Raw genomic sequence first — 26,330 nt, forward strand, 5'->3', positions numbered from 1 at the left:
TGAGATTGATATCAGTCAAATGAATCATCCTCAAACACAACAAATTGTTGGGGCGCACTATTATTATTTATTATTGAAATATATAAAATGTAATATGAGATGGACGAGAGGAATAAAGCACAGAAAGTTAGTGGGGTAATGGGGAAACGAACAGCTGCCTCCAGGGGCATATGTGGTCCGTGGGCTGCAGCACTACAACTAGGCCAGCCCCCGGGGCCGCACGGTTTAATGGAGGCTACAGCGGGCAGCTTTCAAGGAAATAACATTCATAGTTCATACTGTGTTTATGAGGGACTAATATGAGTCAAAATGAACTGTCCTGTGCCTGTGTGGGAGATGACAGCTGGCTCTCACTCTCTCCCTCTCCATCCCTCCATCTCTCCCTCCCGCCGTCCGTCTCGCCCTGCAGCTCCAGAGATCCTCAGAGGCAATGCCTATGGTCCTGAAGTGGACATGTGGTCTGTGGGAGTGATCCTGTACATCTTGTGAGTAAAAAACAACAACTTTAAAATCTGTCCCAAGATCTGCGTGTACTCAGTGTGGGTAGCTGTCAATCTGATGACAAATTGAAGTCCTCTCATCGCAGTATTGCAGCGAATCTAATCTTAGATCTTTCCCTTTCTCCTATGGATTCTGGATGTAATATGCTGTTTCAAGTATATTACAGAGGTCCCGTATCTGTCTTTAAAACAAGTGAGAGTGATGAAACAAACAAATAATTAAAGGGAAATGTTGCCTCTGCCCTCAGGCTGTGTGGGTTCGAACCATTCTTCGATCCGAGGGGAGACCAGTACATGTACAGCCGCATCCTCAACTGCGACTATGAGTTTGTCTCCCCCTGGTGGGACGAGGTCTCCCTCAACGCTAAGGACTTGGTAGGTTCCACCGTTTACTTCAAACAGAGGCTTTTATTATGAAAAACGCTTATACTGTATTTGAAGGTCTGCTTATGAACAGCTAATAGACATTATTGCTTTCTTTGCTAACGGTTGAATTATGTAAATGTGGGTACAAGGGCTGTTATTTGTTATTGATTACAAGACCTTTTAATACATGGGGCTCTATTTTCGACTGGCGTTAAGGAGGCGCTAGTGTCAAACGCACGTTTGTTGGCAATTTCGACCTATGCCTCGATCACACAACATAACGCTGCGTTTGCCTTGCAGCATTGCGTTACAGAGGCAGTTGCAGTGCGTTCTGTGTGGTGCATACGTTGGATTCATTAAATGTATGCATCAAACTATATGCGTAGACGGCTTGACAGAAATGGTAGCAGAAGGTGAATGTTGAACTTTTGTTGCACACATATCCAGATGATGCTGCGTCCCATTTTGCGCAATGACGCTGTCGGTGTGATCGAGGCGTTACAGCCAGCACGTTGTTGCACAAGGATTTTACCTGTCTTATATCAGATCGCTTGCGCTCAGATGGGAGGGGTGGAAATATTTTAGGTGTGTCCTTACAGGGCGGCAGGTAGCCTCGAGGGTAGAGCATTGGGCCAGTAACTGAACGGTCGTTGGTTCAATACCGAAGCTTTCTGTACCCTTGAGCAAAGGTCTTAACCCTAATTGCTCCAGGGTCGCTGTACACTCACTGCGGAAGTCTCAGGGGGAGTTGGGGTATGCAATAAACACACTTGTGTGTAACAGGAAAATTAAAAGCACCCCCCAAATAATAAAAATGTGATCCAAAGTGCTCATTTCAGGCAGTGCATGTGTCCTACACCCTCCATGATGTAGGCTACATGTGCCCATCGAGAGATGAGAACCTTGGTTAATACCGGTGAACCTAGTATGTAGAAGTAACTTTCCTGTATCAATTGCTTGTTTCTTATGTTGAAAATCACTGATTAAAAAAGATATACAAGGATCTTGAGCATACTCTCCAGTGGAAAACTGTTATTGGGGAGGAGTCTATATTAAAGAAAATTATGTCATAAATGTGAACATTCCATTGATAATTTGGTGTGTCTAAATCCAGTGTCACTTGGTGTTAGTACATTTAAATGAAGGGAAATAACATTCAGCAAAATGATTAATCATATCACTTTAGTAAATTATTTTGAAAGGGTTGATGACCTTAGATTTGAGCATTTGTGGCCTCCATTTCAGAAAATCATTACTACTGGTGGCACAATGTTATAATGGTTAAAATAATTTAAAGTCATTAAGTTACCACTACAAATACCCTACCATACTAGTTGATGTAGAATGAGATGATGTACCCGAAAAATATATAGAAAAATGTATATGCCCAAATGCCATAGTAATTCAAGAATGACCCGTATATGACAAATATAAGATGTAGAACAGTACTGTAACATTTGTTAGGTTGTAAAATTTAGTAAAATGGATATGTAACCTTTCATACAATTTCTCTCATGCTTCATGGCCAGTTGGTCAAAAAGCCATTACTGCTTGGCATATGTTGTATAACCTCCTGCCAAACAAGCATAAAACTCCCAATAAAAAATAAGCCTGACTTTTCTTCTGTGAACCACTTGCTCTGGGCCGAATTCAATCAACTTTGCTTCAGCACCGTTAATACATTTTCTTTCTTTACACAACTACCGTCTTTATCAGGCCTGGGTCAAATACATGTAAAATACTTATAATATTCGAGTTGTGCTGGATTTAGTTTGGGGTTTTAGTTTTGCACTTTTGGGACTATTCCATTGCTGCCACTGTACAAGGTCAACTAAGTCAAAAACAACCTCTCTCCCGTTGGCTGTCCCCTCAGGTCAGTAAGCTGATAGTGCAGGACCCCCACAAGAGGCTGACAGTGAAGGAGGCCCTGGAGCACCCCTGGGTACTGGGCAAGGCTGCCCGCTTCTCCCACATGGACTCGACTCAGAGGAAGCTACAAGAGTTCAACGCCCGGCGCAAACTCAAGGTGAGCGATGGGCTTGATGTTGGGGCCCAGTATGGGGGCAGATGAGTGCTTTATTTTTGAATAATAAAAAATTGACCAATGTATAAATTAGCAGCAAAAGTAGATCTCATAGCTGTTCCAATAATTTGAAAGAAAACCTTTTTCAAAAGAAATGTAGGGCTCGATTCAATCCGTATCGCTGAAGTTCAGTGCTATAGGGCGGCAGGTAGCCTCGAGGTTAGAGCATTGGGCCAGAAACTGAAAGGAGCCGACAAGGTGACACATATGTCGCTGTGCCCTTGAGCAAGGCACTTAACCCCAATTGCTCAAGGGGCACTGGACAATGGTGAGCCTGGCTGTGACCTGCCACTCTCTGTGGGTAACTCAGGGGGAGTTGGGAAATGCAAGAAACACATTTCCATTACACACTTGTGTGTAACAGGACAAATATAAGCACGCCCCAAATTATTATTGAAAGTTAATTTCTGATTAAGTCGACTGAACGCAGTCTCAGCGAACATTGCCTTTAAATTTCAATTGTGCTATAACTCTGAACTTCAGCGACATGGATTGAATTGAGCCCTCACTCAGAGTAATGCACTTTTGATGACAATAGACATCAACAAACATTGCAGTTCTAATGATTGTATGCTGTCCTGATCCTCTTGGGAAATGTAAGCTTGTGGCCCAACCATCGTCTTGATTGGAATGTATGAACCTAATCACCACTATTGTTACATTGAAATTCAGATTCTGGCTGAAGCACAGCTGTATGCCTCGTCTCTGAGGCTCTCGTGGCAGGCTTGGTGACTGACAGCGGTGTGCCATGTTTCTCTGACTGCAGGCTATCATGAAGGCTGTGGTGGCCACCAGCCGTATGCACGAGGGCTCCCGGCGGCGGACAGACAGCTGCGATATGCCCGGCTCCGACAAGACCACCTCCAGGCAGAGCAGCATGCAGCAGGACCCTCCCCAAGACCAGGACCCTCCCCAGGACTCCCAGGAGGGCCAGGCCTGCCAGGGAACGGACACTGCCCAGACCCAGGAGGAGGACCAGTGCCCCCCGCCCCTCCCACCACGCTGCCCCAGACCCTCCACCACCACCCCTCCTCTACTGGCTGGAGCTCCTTCCCCCTCCTGCCCACCCACCAGGCCCCCGCTAAGGGGAGTTGATGGACAGAGACAGATGTCGGTCATCCCTAAGACCGCAGTGGTACGGCCTATGGTGCCCCAGAAGAGCTGCTCCTCGGTGGACTCCGCCACCACTAAGCGGGAGCCGTCCTTCCCGGTCCTGACCACTCCCCCGAGCCCCAAAAGCCTCGGCAACGGATTCTCCACGGGGGTGGAGTCTGGCAGCAAAACAGCACAGTGTCAGTGAGTGAGTGGCATGTACCAAACAGTAGGAGCTTCTCACCTAGGAGCTCCTACTGTTGTCCTAAGATGGCCGACGCCATTGTGAGAGTCAGGTGAGATGGTAGAAGATGACAACATGGAGGAGGAAGGATCAGAGGGAGAACCTTTGGTCAAATCTCGTCATATCTGTATCTGTTTAGATTCAGGACAAACGACTACTATACTTCCCTTGATATTTATTGTTCCTCCTCTCTGTGCGTAACGAGTTCGGATACTCATAACGAATTTGCAAATGAACTTTTAACTTTGGTCTAAACTTTGTTGCCAAGTTGCTTTCATTTCTCTTAATTTCCATTGCTTTTCAAGACAAGGCCTCTCTGAACAGGACAAGGCCTCTCTGAACTGTTTTACTTCAAAGGCCACATATTTTGTATTCTCTGCACCTTTCTACAATACAATGTTGGAATCTACGGACTTCATATGCAAATATGTGAATGCATACACATAATCCTCTCATTCAGGTAGTAACGATATTGTATTTGTGAGCTTATGAATGTAGTCAAGGTGTATTGTAATGTTTATTTTGCTATAATTGTAATGATGTTCTAATATTTGCACTGTATACATTTGATTAATCTATATAGATCGCAACAAAAAGCAAGCTAATCTTTTACTATTTCAGTCAAACTGCACATTTATTCCTTTGGAAATGTATATGGCTGACCAGAGAAGCTTGTTTGTGGCTCAAACCAATTTTCCCCTCATTCAATTATTTTCCAAACAGTGGTTGTAAAACCTCATTCTTGGGTAGTTACCCATCTGCTGAAGGAACGCACATCATATTCACCTTATCTCTACAATCTCACTGGAGCTACCACTCTACCTCTTCGTGTACAGGGGATTCCAACCCAGTAATGGCAAAACCTGTAAAGAAACTATTGGACGAGGTGAGGTATGAGGCGAAGCACAGCCTTTCTGCAACAATCATTGTCAGTGGCAGGTAAATACCTGCGAGGCGAACCCTCGTTTTCATTGGCTAAGGGCTTTTCTCAATGGAATTCAAATAACTGATCAAATGAGTGTCATTAAAATACAGTCCATTTCTATTTCAAGGGCCAACCTTCACCTGCTATCGTGTATTCTCACTAACTCTGTCATTGCCAAACAGTAAGCCTTGCATTATACTGCTGACATGTTAACACAAGTATAAACCATTCATTTACACCTATGAAATTATGTATATAGTATGGATATTTTACTTATAATAATTATTGCTTACAGATGCTTTATTTGGGGGTTGGGGGGGTGGGTGTAGTTAACAATTGTGTTTGTTTTGTAGTTTCTGTTTCACGTTTTTCATTCCTTCAAATAATTGTAGCCTACCTCTGAAGGTGACATATTTTAGACAACATAAGATTGATTTAATGGTCATAAGAGGGGAATGTATTGGAGGTGTACAGGTCTATACATTTTGTATGTTTGATCATATCACAATAATCTAAATCAATTGGATTTGATTGTCTTGTATTCTACAGAAATATTTAACACAGAATCCATTCAAGATGGTAGTTGCTGTGTGATGACATAAAGGAATAAAACGTTTATTTAAAAGTCCAATATTATCCTGGAAGAGTTATATCCGTTTTTATAACAAACTGCCAATATGAGAATCTCGCTTCACACATACATTTCATTTGATTTAATGAAAATAAAATAAACATTGAAAGTACAGTAAATCGGTGGACAGAGAACGGAATTTTATTGATGTACGTCAGACGATTACTGTACAGAAAATACCATTAGAGTTAAAGCATGTCACAGATTCACATGGGAATGACGAGGAACATGGAAGGACAACTCCCCCATGTTGGAAACTAAAGCAGAACAACTGTTGAAGTATAGCATACTGTACAATATTGTGAATCTGAAGTTTTTTGCATCGTTGTAGTTGGATTATAATTTGGCCGCTGTCTTCTCAGCAACAGAAAATTAGGAACAAAAGAAAGTAGGTTTGTTCTCTGAATAACTTAGAGTACAAATTAACATTTAAAATAGTGTTTAAAATATTGACGCAATGTTAGTGCACATAGCCAACATACACAGAGGCCTTGAACCTTGTAAAACTTGGTATGACCCTGGCTGAAGCGCACACAGCATGACACATATGAAAGACATACTGACTGACTGACTGTCCATATAACACACCTAAAAACATGGCTGTGTCCTAATATTCTTAACTGACTGCCTTATTTCTTTACCTTTACATTGTAATCACTGACAGGTGAAACATCTGGACAGACATCCATCATATTACTTTCAACTGTTGCGGTTTTTCAAATCAGTGGTCACAAAGGAAAGGAGACAAGGAAAGGAAGCAGGTTCAGACAAATTGGGACGTGACCCCCGGATCCATCTGTAGTGTCTCTGCCTACTCGCATCCTGCTCTTAAAATGGCGGACAGGAATGCCATAGCACAGGTGACAATCTTTTGAGAGTATAATATATCGAGATGGCTTTGTTCTGATTATTTCATTTACATAGTTCTGGGCCTTAGACAACAACAAGTCACTGCTTAGGAAGGCAGCCATGTGAAGAAACCATTTCAACTGGAACCAGTCAGTGCAGGACACACATACGGTCTCGGCCTTTGTCCGAAGGGTGAATCCAACGCTACGGTGCTTCTAATAGAGACGCCAAAGCGGTGGTTCTTGGCAGGTGTGTTGGAGCTATCTGCAGCACAAACATGCATTTATATGGCTCTAGAAAACGAGTGTAATGAGTGGGCTGCTATTAAAAGTATTTCCATTGTATGTTAATCCCCATGGCCATTGCTATTGAGAGTCTTTCCAACATATGTTATACTGCATGGCCATTGAGTCTTTCCATCCTATGCTAACCCCCATGGGCACCTTGGCTTGGATAGACATTTTGGAATGTTCAACTACTTTTTGCACACCTCATCATGGTCTTGGTGCTTTGTCATAAGAATGACCTACTATTGTACCATTTCATTGGTTCATCATGACATTTCATATGCTATTGGGAGCCATGTCTGTTCTATACTCAACTACCGCACTTCACAAGTTATGGTTAGGTGAGTGTCAGGCTTTGTAAAGTAGCCGTTGGGCTGAGTTAAATGGAGACAGTTAAAGCAGCCAAGTAGCATAGAGGGAGTACTCCAATTACTGCGGACAATAGAAGAGAGATGGAGGAGCCCTTCATAAACCTTTATCATTCCATTAGAGTTAGTTTACCTCCTGTCTTTCAGATATCAGACAAATCTAGGATTGGATCATGCTTCGCTCTGATCAATGGAAAGATCTGTGCAAAGACTTGAGTGACACACAACGACTTCAAGTTTGAATTTGACCTCAGTCCAGTGGAATAAGTAGCTCAGGAGGTACTAACCTGGTGGATAGGCTTTATGTATACTTTGCGTTATTAGCCTGGTTAAACCATATTGAAGACTGCGCTGCACCTTTATAACAATGGTGAGCCCAGTGTTCAGTCTGGTTTAACCAGGCTATGGTGTTATAGAAGCAGGAATGAAAGTCGAGTTGGAATGTCACTTTGGTTCTCCCGACATTTGAACTTGATCCAGACCTTTCACACTGTGCTTAATTACGTCGACACTGAAATGACATTCAAATTCCAAACGGTAAAAAAAAAATCAGAGCACTTCTTCTTTCTTATTTGTTTTAGAACTGTACAAGATTAAAAATGATCAATAATTAGTTATACATATTTATAGGACAACCTAGTTTACGTAATATTACTATAAAGAAAAACAAGATTTAGTTTTTAGATTGTGAATGCAGTATGCCCTTTCAGAATGCCGTAGAGATGTGTTATGCTGAAGATGTTTGTTGTAGTAGTTGTCTTTTGTAAGCAGCAAATACGTATTCCTAGCCTGTCAACTACTGCCGGTAGCTGTTGTGTGATCCTTACAAGTCAGGGTCAAGACTGCTTGAGCACTTAGATTTCTGATAATATCCGTTAGCCACGTATCCTGCTGATAGGCTACATATTTTAGATCACTCAGCAGTAGCAATATATAACAGTGGGCAGAGCTGTTTTATTGAATGTCCACTGTGGTATTATAAAGACCCACAGAGTTCCTATAGTACTCCGCTAACCTCTCACTTGAAAGACAAAATGATTGGCTTTTTGAAGACAACAGGGAGCCCAGCCAACAGTGTAAATGACAACCCACACTAGATATACCAGTCATTCTCCATCTTGGTTCCACACAACACGAATGACGACACGTCATTTTCATCAAAGCTCTAGTGAAGAAGGGTTGTTGGCTGGTCCAGTGGAAAAGTGGGTGAGCTTGAGAGAGAGGAAGATGCGTAAGAGGGCTGACTTTGTTCTGTGGCTATCCCCTCCCCCTCCCCTCCACCCCTGGAAAGGGAATAGTGCATTGTCTCAGGTGTTATTCAGATAGTGTTCATAAGCTATCTTGTGCATACTGTAGACTCTTCTCCGGACCTCCAGATCCCCCCCCAGCCAGGGTGGTCTGTGTAGGGGCCTACGGGGGCCCATCTTTGGGGGAGGAGGGGGGCTGGGACTGGGAGGTGCTGGCCCCGGAGCTCTTCAGGGAGCCCAGGGTCTTGCTGAACCATGAATTTTTGGCCGCTTGGATCTCGTTCATCAGGACGCCTCTCTGGTGCTCCAACTCCTGAGGATGGACAGAACAAAGGAATAAACAGTCACCATAGCAACATGAACAGTCAGCCACCATAATAATAATCAATAATAGTCACCATAGCAACATGAACAGTCAGCCACCATAATAATCATTGATATTAGTCACCATAGCAAGCATGAACAGTCAGTCACCATAATAAATCCTGAATATTAGTCACCATAGCAACATGAACAGTCAGCCACCATAATAATCATCAATATTAGTCACTACAGCAACATGAAGTCAGCCACCATAATAATCATCAATATTAGTCACCATAGCAACATGAACAGTCAGCAACCATAATAAACATCAATATTAGTCACCATAGCAACATGAAGTCAGCCACCATAATAATGAATAGTCATCGTGATAATCATGAATAGTCAAAAAGGGATGGAACATAAAAGCAGCACATCCAATGGCTTGAACAAAAGGTGTGTATGATGTGTACTACTTTATTATACTACACTGGGTGAGAGTGTGTGTTCCTGTGTGTGTTCCTGTGTTTTAGTGTGTGTTTTAGTGTGTGTTCCTGTGTTTTAGTGTGTGTTCCTGTGTTTTAGTGTGTGCGTGCATGTGTTTCTGTGTGTGTGTGTGTTTCTGTGTGGTGTGTTTATGTGTGTTTTAGTGTGTGCATATGTTTCTGTGTGTGTGTGTTTCTGTGTGTTTGTGTGTGTGTGCATGTGTTTCTGCGTGCGTGTGTGTATGTGTTTCTGTGTGTGTGTGTGTTTCTGTGTGTGTGTGTGTTTCTGTGTGTGTGTCTGTGTGTGTGTGTGTGTGTGTGTGTGTTTCTGTGTGGTGTGTTTATGTGTGTTTTAGTGTGTGCATGTGTTTCTGTGTGTGTGTGTTTCTGTGTGTTTGTGTGTGTGTGCATGTGTTTCTGCGTGCGTGTGTGTATGTGTTTCTGTGTGTGTATGTGTTTCTGTGTGTGTGTGTTTCTGTGTGTGTGTTTTTCTGTTTGTGTGTGTGCGCGAGTCTGTGTGTGTGTGTGTGTGAGCTTCTTATCCTCCATGGTATCTGACCTGGATCTTGCACTTGGCCTCTACCAGCTGTAGTTTGGTCTGGGCCAGCTCTAGCTCCAGTTCTCTGAGCTGGGCCTTCAGGGAGTCCTTCTCCTCATCTAGCTCACTGTCCCTGTTGTCTCTGCTGGGAGGGGGCATCTGGAGAGCCCCTTCTTTACTGAACACCTCCCTGCAGCGCTCACACGCCATCACCTTACTCTGCAGAGAGGGAGGCAGGAAGGGGGAGAGAGAGAGAAACACATATACCAGGTTACTCTACTGTATGTACACTACATGACCAAAAGTATGTGGACACCTGCTCGCCGAACATCTCATTCCAAAATCACGGGCATTAATATGGAGTTGGTCCCCACTTTGCTGCTATAACAGCCTCCACTCTTCTGGGAAGGCTTTCCACTAGATGTTGGAACATTGCTTCGGGGACTTGCTTCCATTCAACCACAAGAGCATTGGTGAGGTCGGGGACTGATGTTGGGCGATTAGGCCTGGCTCGCAGTCGGTGTTCCAATTCATCCCAAAGGTGTTCGATGGGGTTGAGGTCAGGGCTCTGTGCAGGCCAGTCAAGTTCTTCCACACCGATCTCGACAAAGCATTTCTGTATGGACCTCGTTTGTGCACAGGGGCATTGTCATGCTGAAACAGGAAAGGGCCTTCCCCTGGCATCCGCCAAACCCAGATTAGTCCGTCAGACTGCCAGATGGTAAAGCGTGATTCATCACTCCAGAGAACGCATTTCCACTGCTCCAGAATCCAATGGCGGCGAGCTTTACACCACTCTAGCCGATGCTTGGCATTGCGATCTTAGGCCTGTGTGCGGCTGCTCGGCCATGGAAACCCATTTCGGGAGGACGAACAGTTCTTGTGCTGATGTTGCTTCCAGAGGCAGTTTGGGACTCGGTTGTGAGTGTTGCAACCGAGGACAGATAATTTTTACGCACTTCAGCAGTCCCTTTCTGTGTGCTTGTGTGGCCTACCACTTCACGGCTAAGACATTGTTGCTCCTAGACATTTCCACTTCACAATAACAGCACTTACAGTTGACCGGGGCAGCTCTAGCAGGGCAGAAATGACTTGTTGGAAATGTTTTTTACACCTGTCAGCAACGAGTGTGGCTGAAATAGCCGATTCCACTAATTTGAAGTGGTGTCCACATACTTTTGTATATATGTATGTGTATATGCATATGCAACATAAAGACTATATATAAAGTATGAATACACAACATAAAGACTATATATAAAGTATGTATACGCAACATAAAGACTATATATAAAGTATGTATACACAACATAAAGACTATATATAAAGTATGTATACGCAACATAAAGACTATATATAAAGTATGTATACGCAACATAAAGACTATATATAAAGTATGTATACACAACATAAAGACTATATATAAAGTATGTATACGCAACATAAAGACTATATATAAAGTAGGTATACGCAACATAAAGACTATATATAAAGTATGTATACGCAACATAGACTATATATAAAGTATGTATACGCAACATAAAGACTATATATAAAGTATGTATACGCAACATAAAGACTATATATAAAGTATGTATACGCAACATAAAGACTATATACATAGTATGCATACGCAACATAAAGACTATATATAAAGTATGTATACACAACATAAAGACTATATATAAAGTATGTATACGCAACATAAAGACTATATATAAAGTATGTATACACAACATAAAGACTATATATAAAGTATGTATACACAACATAAAGACTATGTATAAAGTATGTATACACAACATAAAGACTATATATAAAGTATGTATACACAACATAAATACTATATATAAAGTATGTATACACAACATAAAGACTATATATAAAGTATGTATACACAACATAAAGACTATGTATAAAGTATGTATACACAACATAAAGACTATATATAAAGTATGTATACACAACATAAAGACTATATATACAGTATGGATACGCAACATAAAGACTATAAAGTATGTATACACAACATAAATACTATATATAAAGTATGTATACGCAACAAAGACTATATATATATAGTATGTATACGCAACAAAGACTATATATAAAGTATGTATACACAACATAAAGACTATATATAAAGTATGTATACGCAACATAAAGACTATATATAAAGTATGTATACGCAACATAAAGACTATATATAAAGTATGTATACGCAACATAAAGACTATATATAGTATGTATACGCAACATAAAGACTATATATAAAGTATGTATACACAACATAAAGACTATATATATAGTCTTTATGTTGCGTATACATACTTTATAGTCTTTATGTTGCGTATACATAGTATTTTATTGTTACTGGTTGGTAGGTGATCAAATACTTATGTCATGCAATAAAAAGCAAATTAATTACTTAGAAATCATACAATGTGATTTTCTGGATACACTGCCGACCTGCAAAATCGGCAGTGTATCAAATACTTGTTCTCCCCACTGTATCTAGTGATGGGCTTGTATCTAGTTACGGGCTTGTATCTAGTGATGGGCTTGTATCTAATGATGGGCTTGTATCTAGTTACGGGCTTGTATCTAGTGATGGGCTTGTATCTAGTGATGGGCTTGTATCTAGTTACGGGCTTGTATCTAGTGATGGGCTTGTATCTAATGATGGGCTTGTATCTAGTTACGGGCTTGTATCTAGTGATGGGCTTGTATCTAGTTACGGGCTTGTATCTAGTTACGGGCTTGTATCTAGTTACGGGCTTGTATCTAGTGATGGGCTTGTATCTAGTGATGGGCTTGTATCTAGTGATGGGCTTGTATCTAGGGACAGGCTTGTATCTAGGGACGGGCTCGTATCTAGGGACGGGCTTGTATCTAGTGATACAAGTCTAGTGATGGGCTTGGATCTAGTGATGGGCTTGGATCTAGTTACGGGCTTGTATCTAGTTACGGGCTTGTATCTAGGGACAGGCTTGTATCTAGGGACGGGCTTGTATCTAGTGACGGGCTTGTATCTAGTGATGGGCTTGTATCTAGTGATGGGCTTGTATCTAGTGATGGGCTTGTATCTAGTGATACAAGTCTAGTGATGGGCTTGTATCTAGTGATGGGCTTGTATCTAGTGATGGGCTTGTATCTAGTGATACAAGTCTAGTGATGGGCTTGGATCTAGTGATGGGCTTGGATCTAGTGATGGGCTTGGATCTAGTGATGGGCTTGTATCTAGTGATACAAGTCTAGTGATGGGCTTGGATCTAGTCTAGTGATGGGGCGACAGGTAGCTTAGTGGTTAAGAGCGTTGTGCCAGTAACCGAAAGGTCGCTGGTTCTAATCCCCGAGCCGACTAGGTGAAAAATCTGTCGATGTGCCCTTGAGCAAGGCACTTAACCCTAATTGCTCCTGTAAGTCGCTCTGGATAAGAGCGTCTGCTAAATGACCAATTATTTATTTATTTATTTATTAGTGATGGGCTTGTATCTAGTGATGGGCTTGGATCTAGTGATGGGCTTGGATCTAGTGATGGGCTTGTATCTAGTGATGGGCTTGGATCTAGTGATGGGCTTGTATCTAGTGATGGGCTTGTATCTAGTGATGGGCTTGGATCTAGTGATGGGCTTGTATCTAGTGATGGGCTTGGATCTAGTGATGGGCTTGGATCTAGTGATGGGCTTGGATCTAGTGATGGGCTTGTATCTAGTGATGGGCTTGTATCTAGTGATGGGCTTGGATCTAGTGATGGGCTTGGATCTAGTGATGGGCTTGGATCCTAACACTGTACTAGAACCCTTCATCATACCACCTAATAATAATTACATGACAGACGCCAACACAGATCTTGTCCTACCTTGATGATGTCCAGCTCCTCCTTGGTGGCAGCCTGCTGCTTCTCTAGCCTGGTGCTGAGATGAGAACAGATCTGGGAACACACAGGAGGACTGCATGTTTACAAAGCTATTACGTATTACCTAGACAGGTTCAGTGACCTTTCAGATACACCTGAACACCAGAACATACAGAAGATGCATCTCAATTAGGATTTAATGGGATTTTAGGGACATAGTAGGATTAGGATTATTGTCCCGAGGGGAAATGTGTCTTGGACATGAAATAGTGCTGCTGCTTCCACATAGAATATCACAGGTTAAAAACATACATCATCAACATACATCATACACCGATCTCCCCACCCACACAAAGCTCATCAGCTCCTGGCAAGGTAAATCAATGCATTAAATGCACCAAAGGTAATGACAGTAAAATTGTGGAATCAAAAAAGTAACTATAAACCAGCTTTATGGTGTAACCTGGGTCTAAAAGGTAAGGTAACGGGGTTAGAACCATACACACACTGCTCTCCTCTCTTATGTCTCTGGATCCTACCTGTTTGTATTCAGCGATGATAGCCGTAGTCTTCTTGATCTCTGACTCAGCTTTCTCCAGCTCTCTCCTGAACACCTCTTTAATCTGGACAGACAGGGCAAGATCGCAACCACACATTAGCTATGATCGTAAAACCCTTGCTACTTCGGTCATTTGGGCTGTGTCCCAACACTTCTCCCGAAGCACTTGCACGTGTGTGACTGAGCTGTGTAACCTGTGCTGTCTCCTCCGCCTGCCTCCGCTTCTCCTCCTCAGTCTCCACCAGGCGTTGTTTGGTGCAGAGCAGCTCCTTGTTCAGCACGTCTGCCTTGTCCTCCGCCTGGTCCAGGTCGGTCCGCAGGGCGATCTTGCTGGTCACCAGCTCATGGGCCAGGTCATCGTTCTCCTGCTCCAGCCGCATGCTGGCCTCCTGCAGCCGACGGTTCTCTCTCTGTGGGCAGCAACACACACACATTAAATTTTAGTCATTTAGCGTTCATCTTAAGATAGCTGGGTGAGACAATCACATATCACAGCCGTAGCCAGTACATTTTCCATTAAAAAAAGTATGTATACACACACTAGTGATGTGCGGGTTGACTCATAACCCGCGGGCGGGTTTAGGGTCATAAAATATTGTGTGGATGAAGTGTGAAATCCATAAATGTCTAATTCTTGTGCAGTTCATATCTACAGGCTACATGGAGGTTTTTCTTTCATTCTTGGTATCTGGCGTTAGCATGTAGCCTAACCTCTTGGTATCTGGCGTTAGCATGTAGCCTAACCTCTTGGTATCTGGCGTTAGCATGTAGCCTAACCTATTGGTATCTGGCGTTAGCATGTAGCCTAACCTATTGGTATCTGGCGTTAGCATGTAGCCTAACCTATTGGTATCTGGCGTTAGCATCTAGCCTAACCTATTGGTATCTGGCGTTAGCATGTAGCCTAACCTATTGGTATCTGGCGTTAGCATGTAGCCTAACCTATTGGTATCTGGCGTTAGCATGTAGCCTAACCTATTGGTATCTGGCGTTAGCATGTAGCCTAACCTATAGGGCCTAACTGTAGCATGCCAAATACACACCAACTGACAAATGCTTTTGGAAACGTGGGCAGAAAAAGTTAACGGCGAACCACTGAGGCAAAACGGGCAATGTCGGAGTTTAATTAATATGAGGAAAACTGTGCAATGGAGAGTTGAAAATAAATAGAAGTGAGGGTCAGAACAGTAGTCTAATGTTATAGAAGGGAGGGTTAGAACAGTAGTCTAATGTTATAGAAGGGAGGGTCAGAACAGTAGTCTAATGTTATAGAAGGGAGGGCCAGAACAGTAGTCTAATGTTATAGAAGGGAGGGCCAGAACAGTAGTCTAATGTTATAGAAGGGAGGGTCAGAACAGTAGTCTAATGTTATAGAAGGGAGGGCCAGAACAGTAGTCTAATGTTATAGAAGGGAGGGTCAGAACAGTAGTCTAATGTTATAGAAGGGTGGGTCAGAACAGTTGTCTAATGTTATAGAAGAGAGGGCCAGAACAGTAGTCTAATGTTATAGAAGGGAGGGTCAGAACAGTAGTCTAATGTTATAGAAGGGAGGGTCAGAACAGTAGTCTAATGTTATAGAAGGGAGGGTCAGAACAGTAGTCTAATGTTATAGAAGGGAGGGCCAGAACAGTAGTCTAATGTTATAGAAGGGAGGGCCAGAACAGTAGTCTAATGTTATAGAAGGGAGGGTCAGAACAGTAGTCTAATGTTATAGAAGGGTGGGTCAGAACAGTTGTCTAATGTTATAGAAGAGAGGGCCAGAACAGTAGTGTAATGTTATAGAAGGGAGGGCCAGAGCAGTAGTCTAATGTTATAGAAGGGAGGGTCAGAACAGTAGTCTAATGTTATAGAAGGGAGGGTCAGAACAGTAGTCTAATGTTATAGAAGGGAGGGCCAGAACAGTAGTCTAATGTTATAGAAGGGAGGGTCAGAACAGTAGTCTAATGTTATAGAAGGGAGGGCCAGAACAGTAGTCTAATGTTATAGAAGGGAGGGTCAGAACAGTAGTCTAATGTTATAGAAGGGAGGGTCAGAACAGTAGTCTAATGTTATAGAAGGGAGGGCCAGAACAGTAGTCTAATGTTATAGAAGAGAGGGCCAGAACAGTAGTGTAATGTTATAGAAGGGAGGGTCAGAACAGTAGTCTAATGTTATAGAAGGGAGGGCCAGAACAGTAGTCTAATGTTATAGAAGGGAGGGCCAGAACAGTAGTCTAATGTTATAGAAGGGAGGGTCAGAACAGTAGTCTAATGTTATAGAAGGGAGGGTCAGAACAGTAGTCTAATGTTATAGAAGGGAGGGTCAGAACAGTAGTCTAATGTTATAGAAGGGAGGGTCAGAACAGTAGTCTAATGTTATAGAAGGGAGGGTCAGAACAGTAGTCTAATGTTATAGAAGGGAGGGCCAGAACAGTAGTGTAATGTTATAGAAGGGAGGGCCAGAACAGTAGTGTAATGTTATAGAAGGGAGGGCCAGAACAGTAGTCTAATGTTATAGAAGGGAGGGTCAGAACAGTAGTGTAATGTTATAGAAGGGAGGGTCAGAACAGTAGTCTAATGTTATAGAAGGGAGGGTCAGAACAGTAGTCTAATGTTATAGAAGGGAGGGCCAGAACAGTAGTGTAATGTTATAGAAGGGAGGGTCAGAACAGTAGTCTAATGTTATAGAAGGGAGGGCCAGAACAGTAGTCTAATGTTTGGTGAAGTGGTAAAAGAGGATGATAGCAGTGCCGGCTATGTTACGTGTGATGAGATACACAAATTAAACAGTCACAACCCACTGGGCACAGAGATATGGTTCAGATGGGTTAAATGGAATAGTAGCCTAATGGAAATCTGGACAACGACTGTAGGTCTATAACCTCTCACATAGCCTAATATAATGTTAACTCCTGCAGAATTAAGCATTTCTTGCAGTAAAGTGATACACCAAATATACATTTTGACTTGGAAACAGGATTGGAGAAATATTCTTCATTTATTTCAGCATCTTGAGAGAATGAATGCGCAGTTAGGGGCAGTCTATCTTTATCAGCATCATAAAAGCTGATAGTATTTGAAACGCATAAAATATGCATCAAGCCAAACTGAAATCTTATCAAAAACATGTTAGGTCGTTTTAACAGCTTTTAATTTCCTTAATTTGCGGCTTAGGGTCAGATGCGGGCCTCAGATTGCGGGAGGGTGTGGGTGAACAAACAGCTGACCCACGCATCACTAACACACACCCCCACACATTATAAGACCATGTTCAGTATGCGGAGAAACAAACTTACACAACTTGTTCTGCAAAATTAGCGACAGTTCATTTGCTGCACGCGCACAGCAAGCAGGGGGTACAACTAATCACCTCAAACAACCCCAAACCAGAAAATACAACCCCAAACAAAAATAAACGCAACATGCAACAATTTCAAAGATTTTACTGAGTTACAGTTCATTTAAGGAAATCATTAGGTCCTAATCTATGAATTTCACGTGATTTGGAATACAGATATGCATCTGTTGGTCACAGATACCATTAAAAAAAGGTAAGGCGTGGATCAGAAAACCAGTCAGTATCTGGTGTGACCATTTGCCTCATGCAGCGCGACACATCTCCTTCACATAGAGTTGATCAGGCTGTTGATTGTGGCCTGTGGAATGTTGTCCCACTCCTCTTCAATGGCTGTGAAAAGTTGCTGGATACTGGCGGGAACTGGAACACGCTGTCGTACACGTTGATCCGGAGCATCCCAAACCTGCTCTGGTGGACATTCCTGCAGTCAGCATGCCAATTGCACGCTCCCTCAAAACTTGAGACATCTGTGGCATTGTGTTGTGTGACAAAACTGTACATTTTAGAGTGGCCTTTTATTGTCCCCAGCACAAGGTGTTATGATCATGCTGTTTAATCAGCTTCTTGATATGCCACACCTGTCAGGTGGATGGATTATCTTGGCTAACGAGAAACGCTCACTAACAGGGATGTAAACACATTTGTGCACAACATTTGAGAGAAATACGTTTTTTGTGCGTATTAAACATTTCTGGGATCTTTTATTTCAGCTCATGAAACCAACACTTGACATATGGCGTTTATATTTTTGTTCAGTATAGATTAAAGGACTAACTCTGGTAGGCCTAAAACATTCTTCCTCAACTCAAGTTCAACTGTGGGAGTCAGTTGGCGCTCTGGTGCTCACTGCCTTCATATGCCTGCAGCCTAGCTAAGCCTAATAACAACCATACCACACCAAACCTTCACAAACGTTTCCTAGCTTATTAGGGTAATATCAAAAGTAAGTCAAGTCATTGTTTATAGGGAAAATACCAACATGTTATTATATTGCGGCATTAAATGAAGTTTTGCATCTCGCCCTCTTTGGTTTTTCCTTTTCATGGTTTGAGTGCGAGTAGCCTTATAGTAGGCCTACCGGTAATTCTATTATATTGAAGTAAACACAACATTACAGTTGGAACTTCATTTGGCCAAAGAAAATGGCTTCACAGAATGAAACAAAACACTTGACAGCAATAAGCTAATGATGTTTACTTTTAACCTATCTTAAACTAAATACGGAGCACAAAATTAAGACAGTTCAAACTTAATTTGTCTCAACAAAATGAAACAAAACACTTTTGCATATTTAAAGAACTGGTTTATATTCTTAAATAGGCCTACAATAATAATAATGATATATAATAATAATAATAATGATAAAACAAATAATAAACACGAAAATAAATAAATACAAGTCAGAAAATTGCATCAAAACTGAATAGCGAGTTGCACACAGTCCATTTGGCCGGGCCAACTCCATTTGGCCGGGCCAACGTTCTTCTCATCTTTGTCCACTACAATATTAACTTGTCCCCGAGGACATTCCCTTTGTCGGTTTCTTTTCAATGTACTTATTCTCCTCTAACTTTAGTTTTATTTCAATGAAAAATGCCTCCATCTTCGCAGTCAACAGTAGCCTAGGTCAAGGCTCCTTTCACTCTCTCTCCTCAGCAGCAGGCGCACGCGAGGTGAGCAGCCGGAACCAGTTTCAGCTGGACATATGCTAGACGTTTTACTGAGTTGCAATTGGCTGACACATAACAAGTTCACACAGTTCTCATCACCTCACACACTTTACATTAACAGAAACGGGCCCAAATCGGGTTGGTAAATACATTATAATTGCACATACTGAGACCTATGGCAATTATATCAGACTTGACCCGGATCTAAGACAAAAGTCAGATTTTAGGACCCGGACCAGCTCAGGAACAGGGTCAGATGACGGAATTTCAGGTCTGTTGGACCCGTGAAGACCTCTACCTTACAGTCTCTCCATCCAAACAACAACAAACTTGCAAACGAGCTGCTCTTTAAAACATTTGTCAGTAATATTTTTTACATAGTGGCTGTGTGACTGGGCTGCTATGGAGGACAGCTGTCTCCATGTGAACTACAATCCCCACGCTCTGTTTAACGTTTAGAAACGTTATTAATCCTCGCTAGTGGTACGGTTTTGGAAGCCTTTGGAACTTAAAGGAAGATTCAGCCATTTTTAATGTTATATCGTATTTCTGCATCTCTGAGCGAGTTCTATCGATTCCCGGGGTAATTTCATGTTTTCATGCGTATTTGAGCTATTTGCCGTTCAAGCAGGCAGAAAAACAGCCGGTATGACATCATACATCCAAACTCGTCATACCGGCTGTATGTCTGCCTGCTTGAACGGCAAATAGCTAAGAATGTCTACATTAAGGTTTATGGAAACAATCTGTTCCCCAAGTACTGGCAGAGGTGGTTATGTAAAAACACCTATGCAAAATGTAACCCCTCTCCGTCCCCAAGTGTCACCCCCGTCGCCCACATACACAGCAGCTGAGGTCCCTGGAGGTGCCATGGCGATGTCCACCTACTTGCCCTTCAGCATGGGCATCATGGCCCCCAGCACATATTTACATTTTTACATTTTAGTCATTTAGCAGACGCTCTTATCCAGAGCGACTTAACAGTTAGTGAGTGCATACATTTTCATACTGGCCCCCCGTGGGAAACGAACCCACAACCCTGGCGTTGCAAGCGCCATGCTCTACCAACTGAGCTACACGGGGCCTAGACATTCTATTGTCTCCCCCTCTCTTTCTCTCTCTCTTCTCTCTCCATTTCTACTGCTGTAGGAGGCATTGAAGATGAACAAGGCAGCGTTCAAGACGGTGCTGTGACAGCTCATCTACAGCCACAGTGATGTGGATGACGACAGACAATGAAAGAGCTCAGAGAGACCCAAGTCAAATGAATGGTTCTACAAAGACCCCAAGGATGAGACAGTGTAAAAGAGAGAGACTGGCTTTTCCCTGGCACGTACTTTATTTATTTACTTACGGTACTGACTGCCCAAACACCTGGATCCACAGGTCTAAAGTAAATCGATCTTTGATTAGAGGGAATGCTTGACAACCAGCATACAATGCAGTATTTTCTTTGATGTCTTTCCCTGATGGCGCACACCTTGATAGCACGATGGATACGGAATACATCAGGAATATGTCGTAAAGAGAATTTGCTCATTGTCAAAACGTAGCCGAGGCGTCAGCCTACGTTCTACATTGGCATATGTAGGCCAGGGATCAACATCTCGGTGACATCTTGCAAATGTGCAAAAAGTCTTTAGAATACATATTGCCAACTCAAATGTACATGTCCGAAGACGTTGTGCGCGCATACTGGGTTGAGGCTGCACAGCCAACTGGCACCACTGTTTGCAAGCCTGGAATGTGAATTTTAGAGAACCAGGGTGTTATGCTGATTATGAGGATGGAGGTTGTGAGGGTGTTATATTATGCAAATGCTGTTTTTAATAAGAAATATATATTTCAAAATGTCAGATCCAGTCTGAAAACTGTCCCATAGACATCTACATGCCCGTTCACTGTTTACAGGACGTCAACTATCCGGAATAATGCTACTGCGGCTGAACAAGAATTGTTCCACTGCACCAGGGGACAGAAGGACGAAAACATGGACACCTTTACTCAACTTCAAAGGCATCCCATGTTTGCTTCATGCACCATTAAGCTATATCATCCTACAAAATAAAGTGATTGTACATGCTCTGTTTTCTTTACATTAGTAAATGTTGCATTAGATCAGGGGTGTCAAACTCAATTCCTGGAGGGCTGTGCGTCTGCTGGTTTTGGTTATTACATTTCAATTTGTGTAGAATTAAGACCTAGACAACCAGCTGAGAGGAGTTCCTAACAAAATCAATGTTTACTTCTAGCATTTTCAAACTTGGGGGGCAGGGAAGAAACTTGCCAGTGAGTATGGTTAGTACAGTATCTAGCTACAGTAGAATGCATGGGTGATTGGCTTTGGTCTATGTAAAAAAAGATACATCCAAGTCCCAAGAAGAAAAATGAATAACTTCAGTGAAGGGAAATGTTTAGCCTGTAGTAGAGCTAGCTAACTAATAACCAACACATAAAATGTATTAGCAAGCCCATTACTAATGGCTAGTGAGCAAGCTAAAGCTATTAGCTGGCTAGCTAGCTGGATGTCTAAGTTACTATGGGCTGAACAATGCTAGGTAACTAACTAGCAGTCACTTGAAGATAGTAACGTTTTACAGGTTGCAGTCATCTAATATGTCCCTCCTTTTAGTGTAGAAGGGTTATAACATTTTTAAAATGTATATAATGATTTATGCGGCATAATTATAATGAGGATGTGGTGTTCCTCATCTCATTCCAGGGGTGACTGCCAGTCGTTCTCCCCTGATTAGCATAGCTATATGCGTGCGCATTGGGTCCGTCTCTATGTTTCAGAGGGGAATATTTTTAATAAGCAATTTAAGCCCTGCCTACCCAAAAGTGTGATTTGTTGGGAGAGTTGTCTGTCTGAAGAGAACCCTGCCCAGATTTTTTTCTTCTTCCCCATTTGGAAAAGTCAGAGAAAAGCTGAAGGATTACGTACTGTAGCTCCAAGGTCGGGGATATCTGAGACTAACTGGATGAGGTTGTATTGGATTACATTATTCAGAATCATCCCTATGAATCTTAACATAATTCCAATAGTGAGAGGGGAAAGCTGTTTTCTCTTCCATATCTTTGACCAGCAAAAGTCTACGGCTTCCACTCATAACAACAACAAAAAAGTGATTTCCCTTTCTCTCCACTGTGGGTGTGCCTTGCGTAGTCTGCCATGATCAGCACAGCGTTCTACAAGACCTGAGCCGAGACTGGAGGGAGGGGGTGGGACAGGCGTCTACTGGGAAGGATATCAGTGTTTCCCCTAGGTGTTGTTTCTTAAGCGGAATACCAAAGACTTCCGAAGTATCATCTATATTTTACAAACAACCCTTTTTTCAGAGGTCCAATTCTCGAGGTATACAAGCACAGTGAGGGGGCCTGCCTAAGTAACTCTAGCTATGGGAAACACTGGGGTAATTTTAGTGGCTGAATGGGGCGTAAGCAGAAGTGAGGCCCCTACTCACAACTACCGATACAGGGTCAGATATTATGTCATCTGCCTAACAGTTTAAGTCAGATTGGGGGTAGAGTAAACTGAATCTGGAGTAGTGGTTAAGACACGATTGTGGGTAGTCTGTTTCTTACCTGGTAGCGGTCGATGGGGTCCTCCTGCTGCAGCTGGCTCTCTCTCAGGCTCTGGTACTCCTTCTCAAACTTCTTCAGCTTCTTGGTGGGAACCTGGAGGGGTGACAGGAGAGGAGAGTTGAGTCAGTGTTGTTGGATGGAATGGTCTTTAAAAAATGCAACCACAGCCATGTTGGGTCTATGATAACAGTTTGCGTTCCAAAGTGTGAAAGAGCTTCTAAACCACTAGATGGCAATGGGGAGACAAACAGAGCTAAATCAGACTGTTCCTTTTCTCCAAATGGATGTAATGGAAAGTTAGGGTTACTGAGATCTTTGTGAGCTTGTGATGTAGAAACCTAACTGAAGGCAAAACTAGGGTTTCCACAGCATATCTTCTTACTTTCATCACCACACTGATGGAACAGAAACAGAACAGTATCAGTATAAACATTCCTCTTAGATCTGCATCAATGTACACCTACCTGTTCACTATTGCTTTTACTAGAGACATGTATTAACTGTTACATGCCTTGGCACAAAATGGCTGCCGCCTGTGTCTCCTGAGATCGTTGACATCACACAACCCCCAAAGACACACCTCAAAACCCTACTACTCTGTGCAGAGAACACATTTACATAATGTACACTTGTTCATTTACATTCTAGCTAACCACTCTAGCCTCATTTTTCCAGCACAACAAACACAGCAGGAGCTGAACAACAGGCAGTACAAGTATCATGAACAAAGCCAGAACTACCAAGATACCCTAATGCCAAAACACGGGTGTTAAGGTAAATATACACCTGCACAGTAGTGAGTTAAAACTTCAAAACATGACAACACATTTGGTCAAGGCTCTCTATGCCAGCCAGATCTGTGCCTAAGGAAATTGTATCCTAGGGTGGATCAGCCCTTGGTGTTGCCATGGCAGCTGCTGCTAGGATGTAGATTACAGGTTTGTCTGGGGCAAAACAAGCCACAGAGGGGAGGGGCATTGTTAATGGATACAGCCACCAGAGGCCCCTACGGGAGAGAGAGAGGGGGGCAGAGCTCACCGGCTGATACCACCAGAGATAAAAGCTCATGGACGAGAAGGAGGGTGAACGAGGTAAATGGGAGCTCACTGTTTGAGGAAGAAAGAAGGGGAAGGAAGAGAAAGAGCAGAGAAAGAAGAGAGGAAGATAGGAGTTCACTGGCTGAGAAAGAGGGAAGACAGAGGGGGATGAGTAAAAGAGAAAGGGCAGAGACAGAAGAGAGGAAGATAGGAGTTCACTGGCTGAGAGTGAGATGAGAGAGAGGAAGATAGGAGTTCACTGGCTGAGAGTGAGATGAGAGAGAGGAAGATAGGAGTTCACTGGCTGAGAGTGAGATGAGAGAGAGGAAGATAGGAGTTCACTGGCTGAGAGTGAGATGAGAGAGAGGAAGATAGGAGTTCACTGGCTGAGAGTGAGATGAGAGAGAGGAAGATAGGAGTTCACTGGCTGAGAGTGAGATGAGAGAGGACGATAGGAGTTCACTGGCTGAGAGTGAGATGAGAGAGAGAGAAAGAGAGCGGTGATAGAGAGAGTGAGATGAGAGAGAGAAAGAGAGCAGTGATAGAGAGAGATGAGATGAGAGAGAGAAAGAGAGCAGTGATAGAGAGAGTGAGGTGAGAGAGAGAAAGAGAGCGGTGAGAGAGAGTGAGGTGAGAGAGAAAGAGAGCAGTGATAGAGAGAGTGAGATGAGAGAGAAAGAGAGCGGTGATAGAGAGAGTGAGGTGAGAGAGAAAGAGAGCGGTGATAGAGAGAGTGAGGTGAGAGAGAAAAGAGAGCGGTGATAGAGAGAGTGAGATAAGAGAGCGGTGATAGAGAGAGTGAGGTGAGAGAGAGAAAGAGAGCAGTGATAGAGAGAGTGAGATGAGAGAGAGAAAGAGAGCGGTGATAGAGAGTGAGATGAGAGAGAGAAAGAGAGCGGTGATAGAGAGAGTGAGGTGAGAGAGAGAAAGAGAGCGGTGATAGAGAGAGTGAGGTGAGAGAGAAAGAGAGCGGTGATAGAGAGAGTGAGAAAGAGAGCGGTGATAGAGAGAGTGAGGTGAGAGAGAAAGAGAGCGGTGATAGAGAGAGTGAGGTGAGAGAGAAAGAGAGCGGTGATAGAGAGAGTGAGAAAGAGAGCGGTGATAGAGAGAGTGAGATGAGAGAGAAAGAGAGAGTATGGGTGGGTTTCATGTGTTCACCATAGTTACACAGTGACTGGAGTTGTCAAGAGGCTCTCAAGGGCTCAGTCACACAATAGGAGCTGGTTGGGATGAAAACACTAGTTTGGGACAACTTACGTCCCATTGCCTTGTGTCATGAGAGATCAATGTTGTACATTTCCTGTATGGAATGTAGTAAAAAGATGTTGCATACTGTACTAGGTTTATAATGAGGATACTAAACAGCCTGTTGCCTGGACATTATATTCTTTCTTCACTAGCCTGCCTAGCCATGCATAATGTACACCTGGCCCTTGCCCTGTGGGACCCAGGGGGCAAATATACCTCCCTTAGGTTATCAATTACCCACAACGCATCCCTACTACAAATACTCCATTGTTAGCAAGCCATCTTCCCATGTCGTTTGTTCTCAGCCTGATAGCATGCTAGGCCCAGTGTCTTAGAGCATATACGGACACCATGAACTCACCAGTCCTCATGTAATATATTATTACAGACAGGTAAGAAACAAGGCAGGAATCCATAGAAAGTTCTAGAAGCAGTCAACCCTGTTCCTTGCTGTATTTTGTAACGTATAGGCTAATAGATGTGTGTGGTTGATAAGATAGCCTATCAGCATTGTTTACGCTCCACGACTGAACACAAGAGTGTGTGTGTGTGTGTGTGTGTTCAGGTGTGTGATGCCCTGGAAAGATACCAGCATTAGCTCTAGGAGGAGAGTGGAGAAGGGTAGAGAGAAGGTAGCCATTAGGGCCACGATGATACCAGTATCGCAATGCTCGTTTGTATCATGACAAGTAAACCAAAAAAAAGGAAGGAAAACAGCCCTAATGTTGGAAACAAACATCATTATGTTGTCATCCATAGTCACATTTATTTATTTTCCAAGCTATAGCACACAATACTTTACATACAGCAGGTTTTTAAAGGACCAAAGAGTGTGGTCTGCTTCATGTTTTCATTTTTGCCATGGTATTGTCACAGCCCTAGCAGCCATTATCTGAAAACAACATGAAACGGAGAAAGAAAGAGAGAGAGAGATGTAGAGAAATAGAGAGAAAGAGAGACAGAGCCGGAATACTCCTGATGAAAGGACAGAGCTTTCATCTGAAAAGGAATATGCCATAGAAGCTTGTCCTGGTGTGTGTGTGTGTGTGTGTGTGTGTGTGTGTGTGTGAGAGAGAGAGTGAGTGAGTGAGAAAGAGAGAGAGCCAATGAGTAACCCA

The 26,330-nt window shown here is 42.8% G+C and overlaps 2 protein-coding genes across 3 annotated transcripts in view; one reads left to right on the top strand and one right to left on the bottom strand.

Moving 5' to 3' along the window:
- LOC311136741 (calcium/calmodulin-dependent protein kinase type IV-like) overlaps positions 1-4,249 on the top strand; it is a gene marked incomplete at both ends in the record, with an annotated part of 29,091 nt that extends 24,842 nt beyond the window's left edge. Inside the window, 4 exons of the mRNA XM_084171010.1 lie at positions 410-485; positions 749-875; positions 2,740-2,892; positions 3,716-4,249. Of these exons, the coding sequence (XP_084027136.1) occupies positions 410-485; positions 749-875; positions 2,740-2,892; positions 3,716-4,249 (890 nt within the window). The remainder of the gene's footprint in view (positions 1-409; positions 486-748; positions 876-2,739; positions 2,893-3,715) is intronic.
- A 1,717-nt stretch (positions 4,250-5,966) lies between these two features.
- The window catches only part of LOC311137243 (rab GTPase-activating protein 1-like), a gene marked incomplete at its 5' end in the record, with an annotated part of 195,819 nt that continues 175,455 nt past the window's right edge, over positions 5,967-26,330 (bottom strand). For both annotated transcript variants that reach the window (XM_084171626.1, XM_084171627.1), the window contains 6 exons: positions 5,967-8,905; positions 9,940-10,137; positions 13,781-13,852; positions 14,317-14,400; positions 14,531-14,746; positions 22,928-23,020. In XM_084171626.1, the coding sequence (XP_084027752.1) occupies positions 8,756-8,905; positions 9,940-10,137; positions 13,781-13,852; positions 14,317-14,400; positions 14,531-14,746; positions 22,928-23,020 (813 nt within the window). In that variant the 3' untranslated portion in view covers positions 5,967-8,755. The remainder of the gene's footprint in view (positions 8,906-9,939; positions 10,138-13,780; positions 13,853-14,316; positions 14,401-14,530; positions 14,747-22,927; positions 23,021-26,330) is intronic.

This window comes from Coregonus lavaretus, assembly GCF_964263955.1.
Source record: "Coregonus lavaretus genome assembly, chromosome: 11".
NCBI lineage: Eukaryota > Metazoa > Chordata > Actinopteri > Salmoniformes > Salmonidae > Coregonus > Coregonus lavaretus.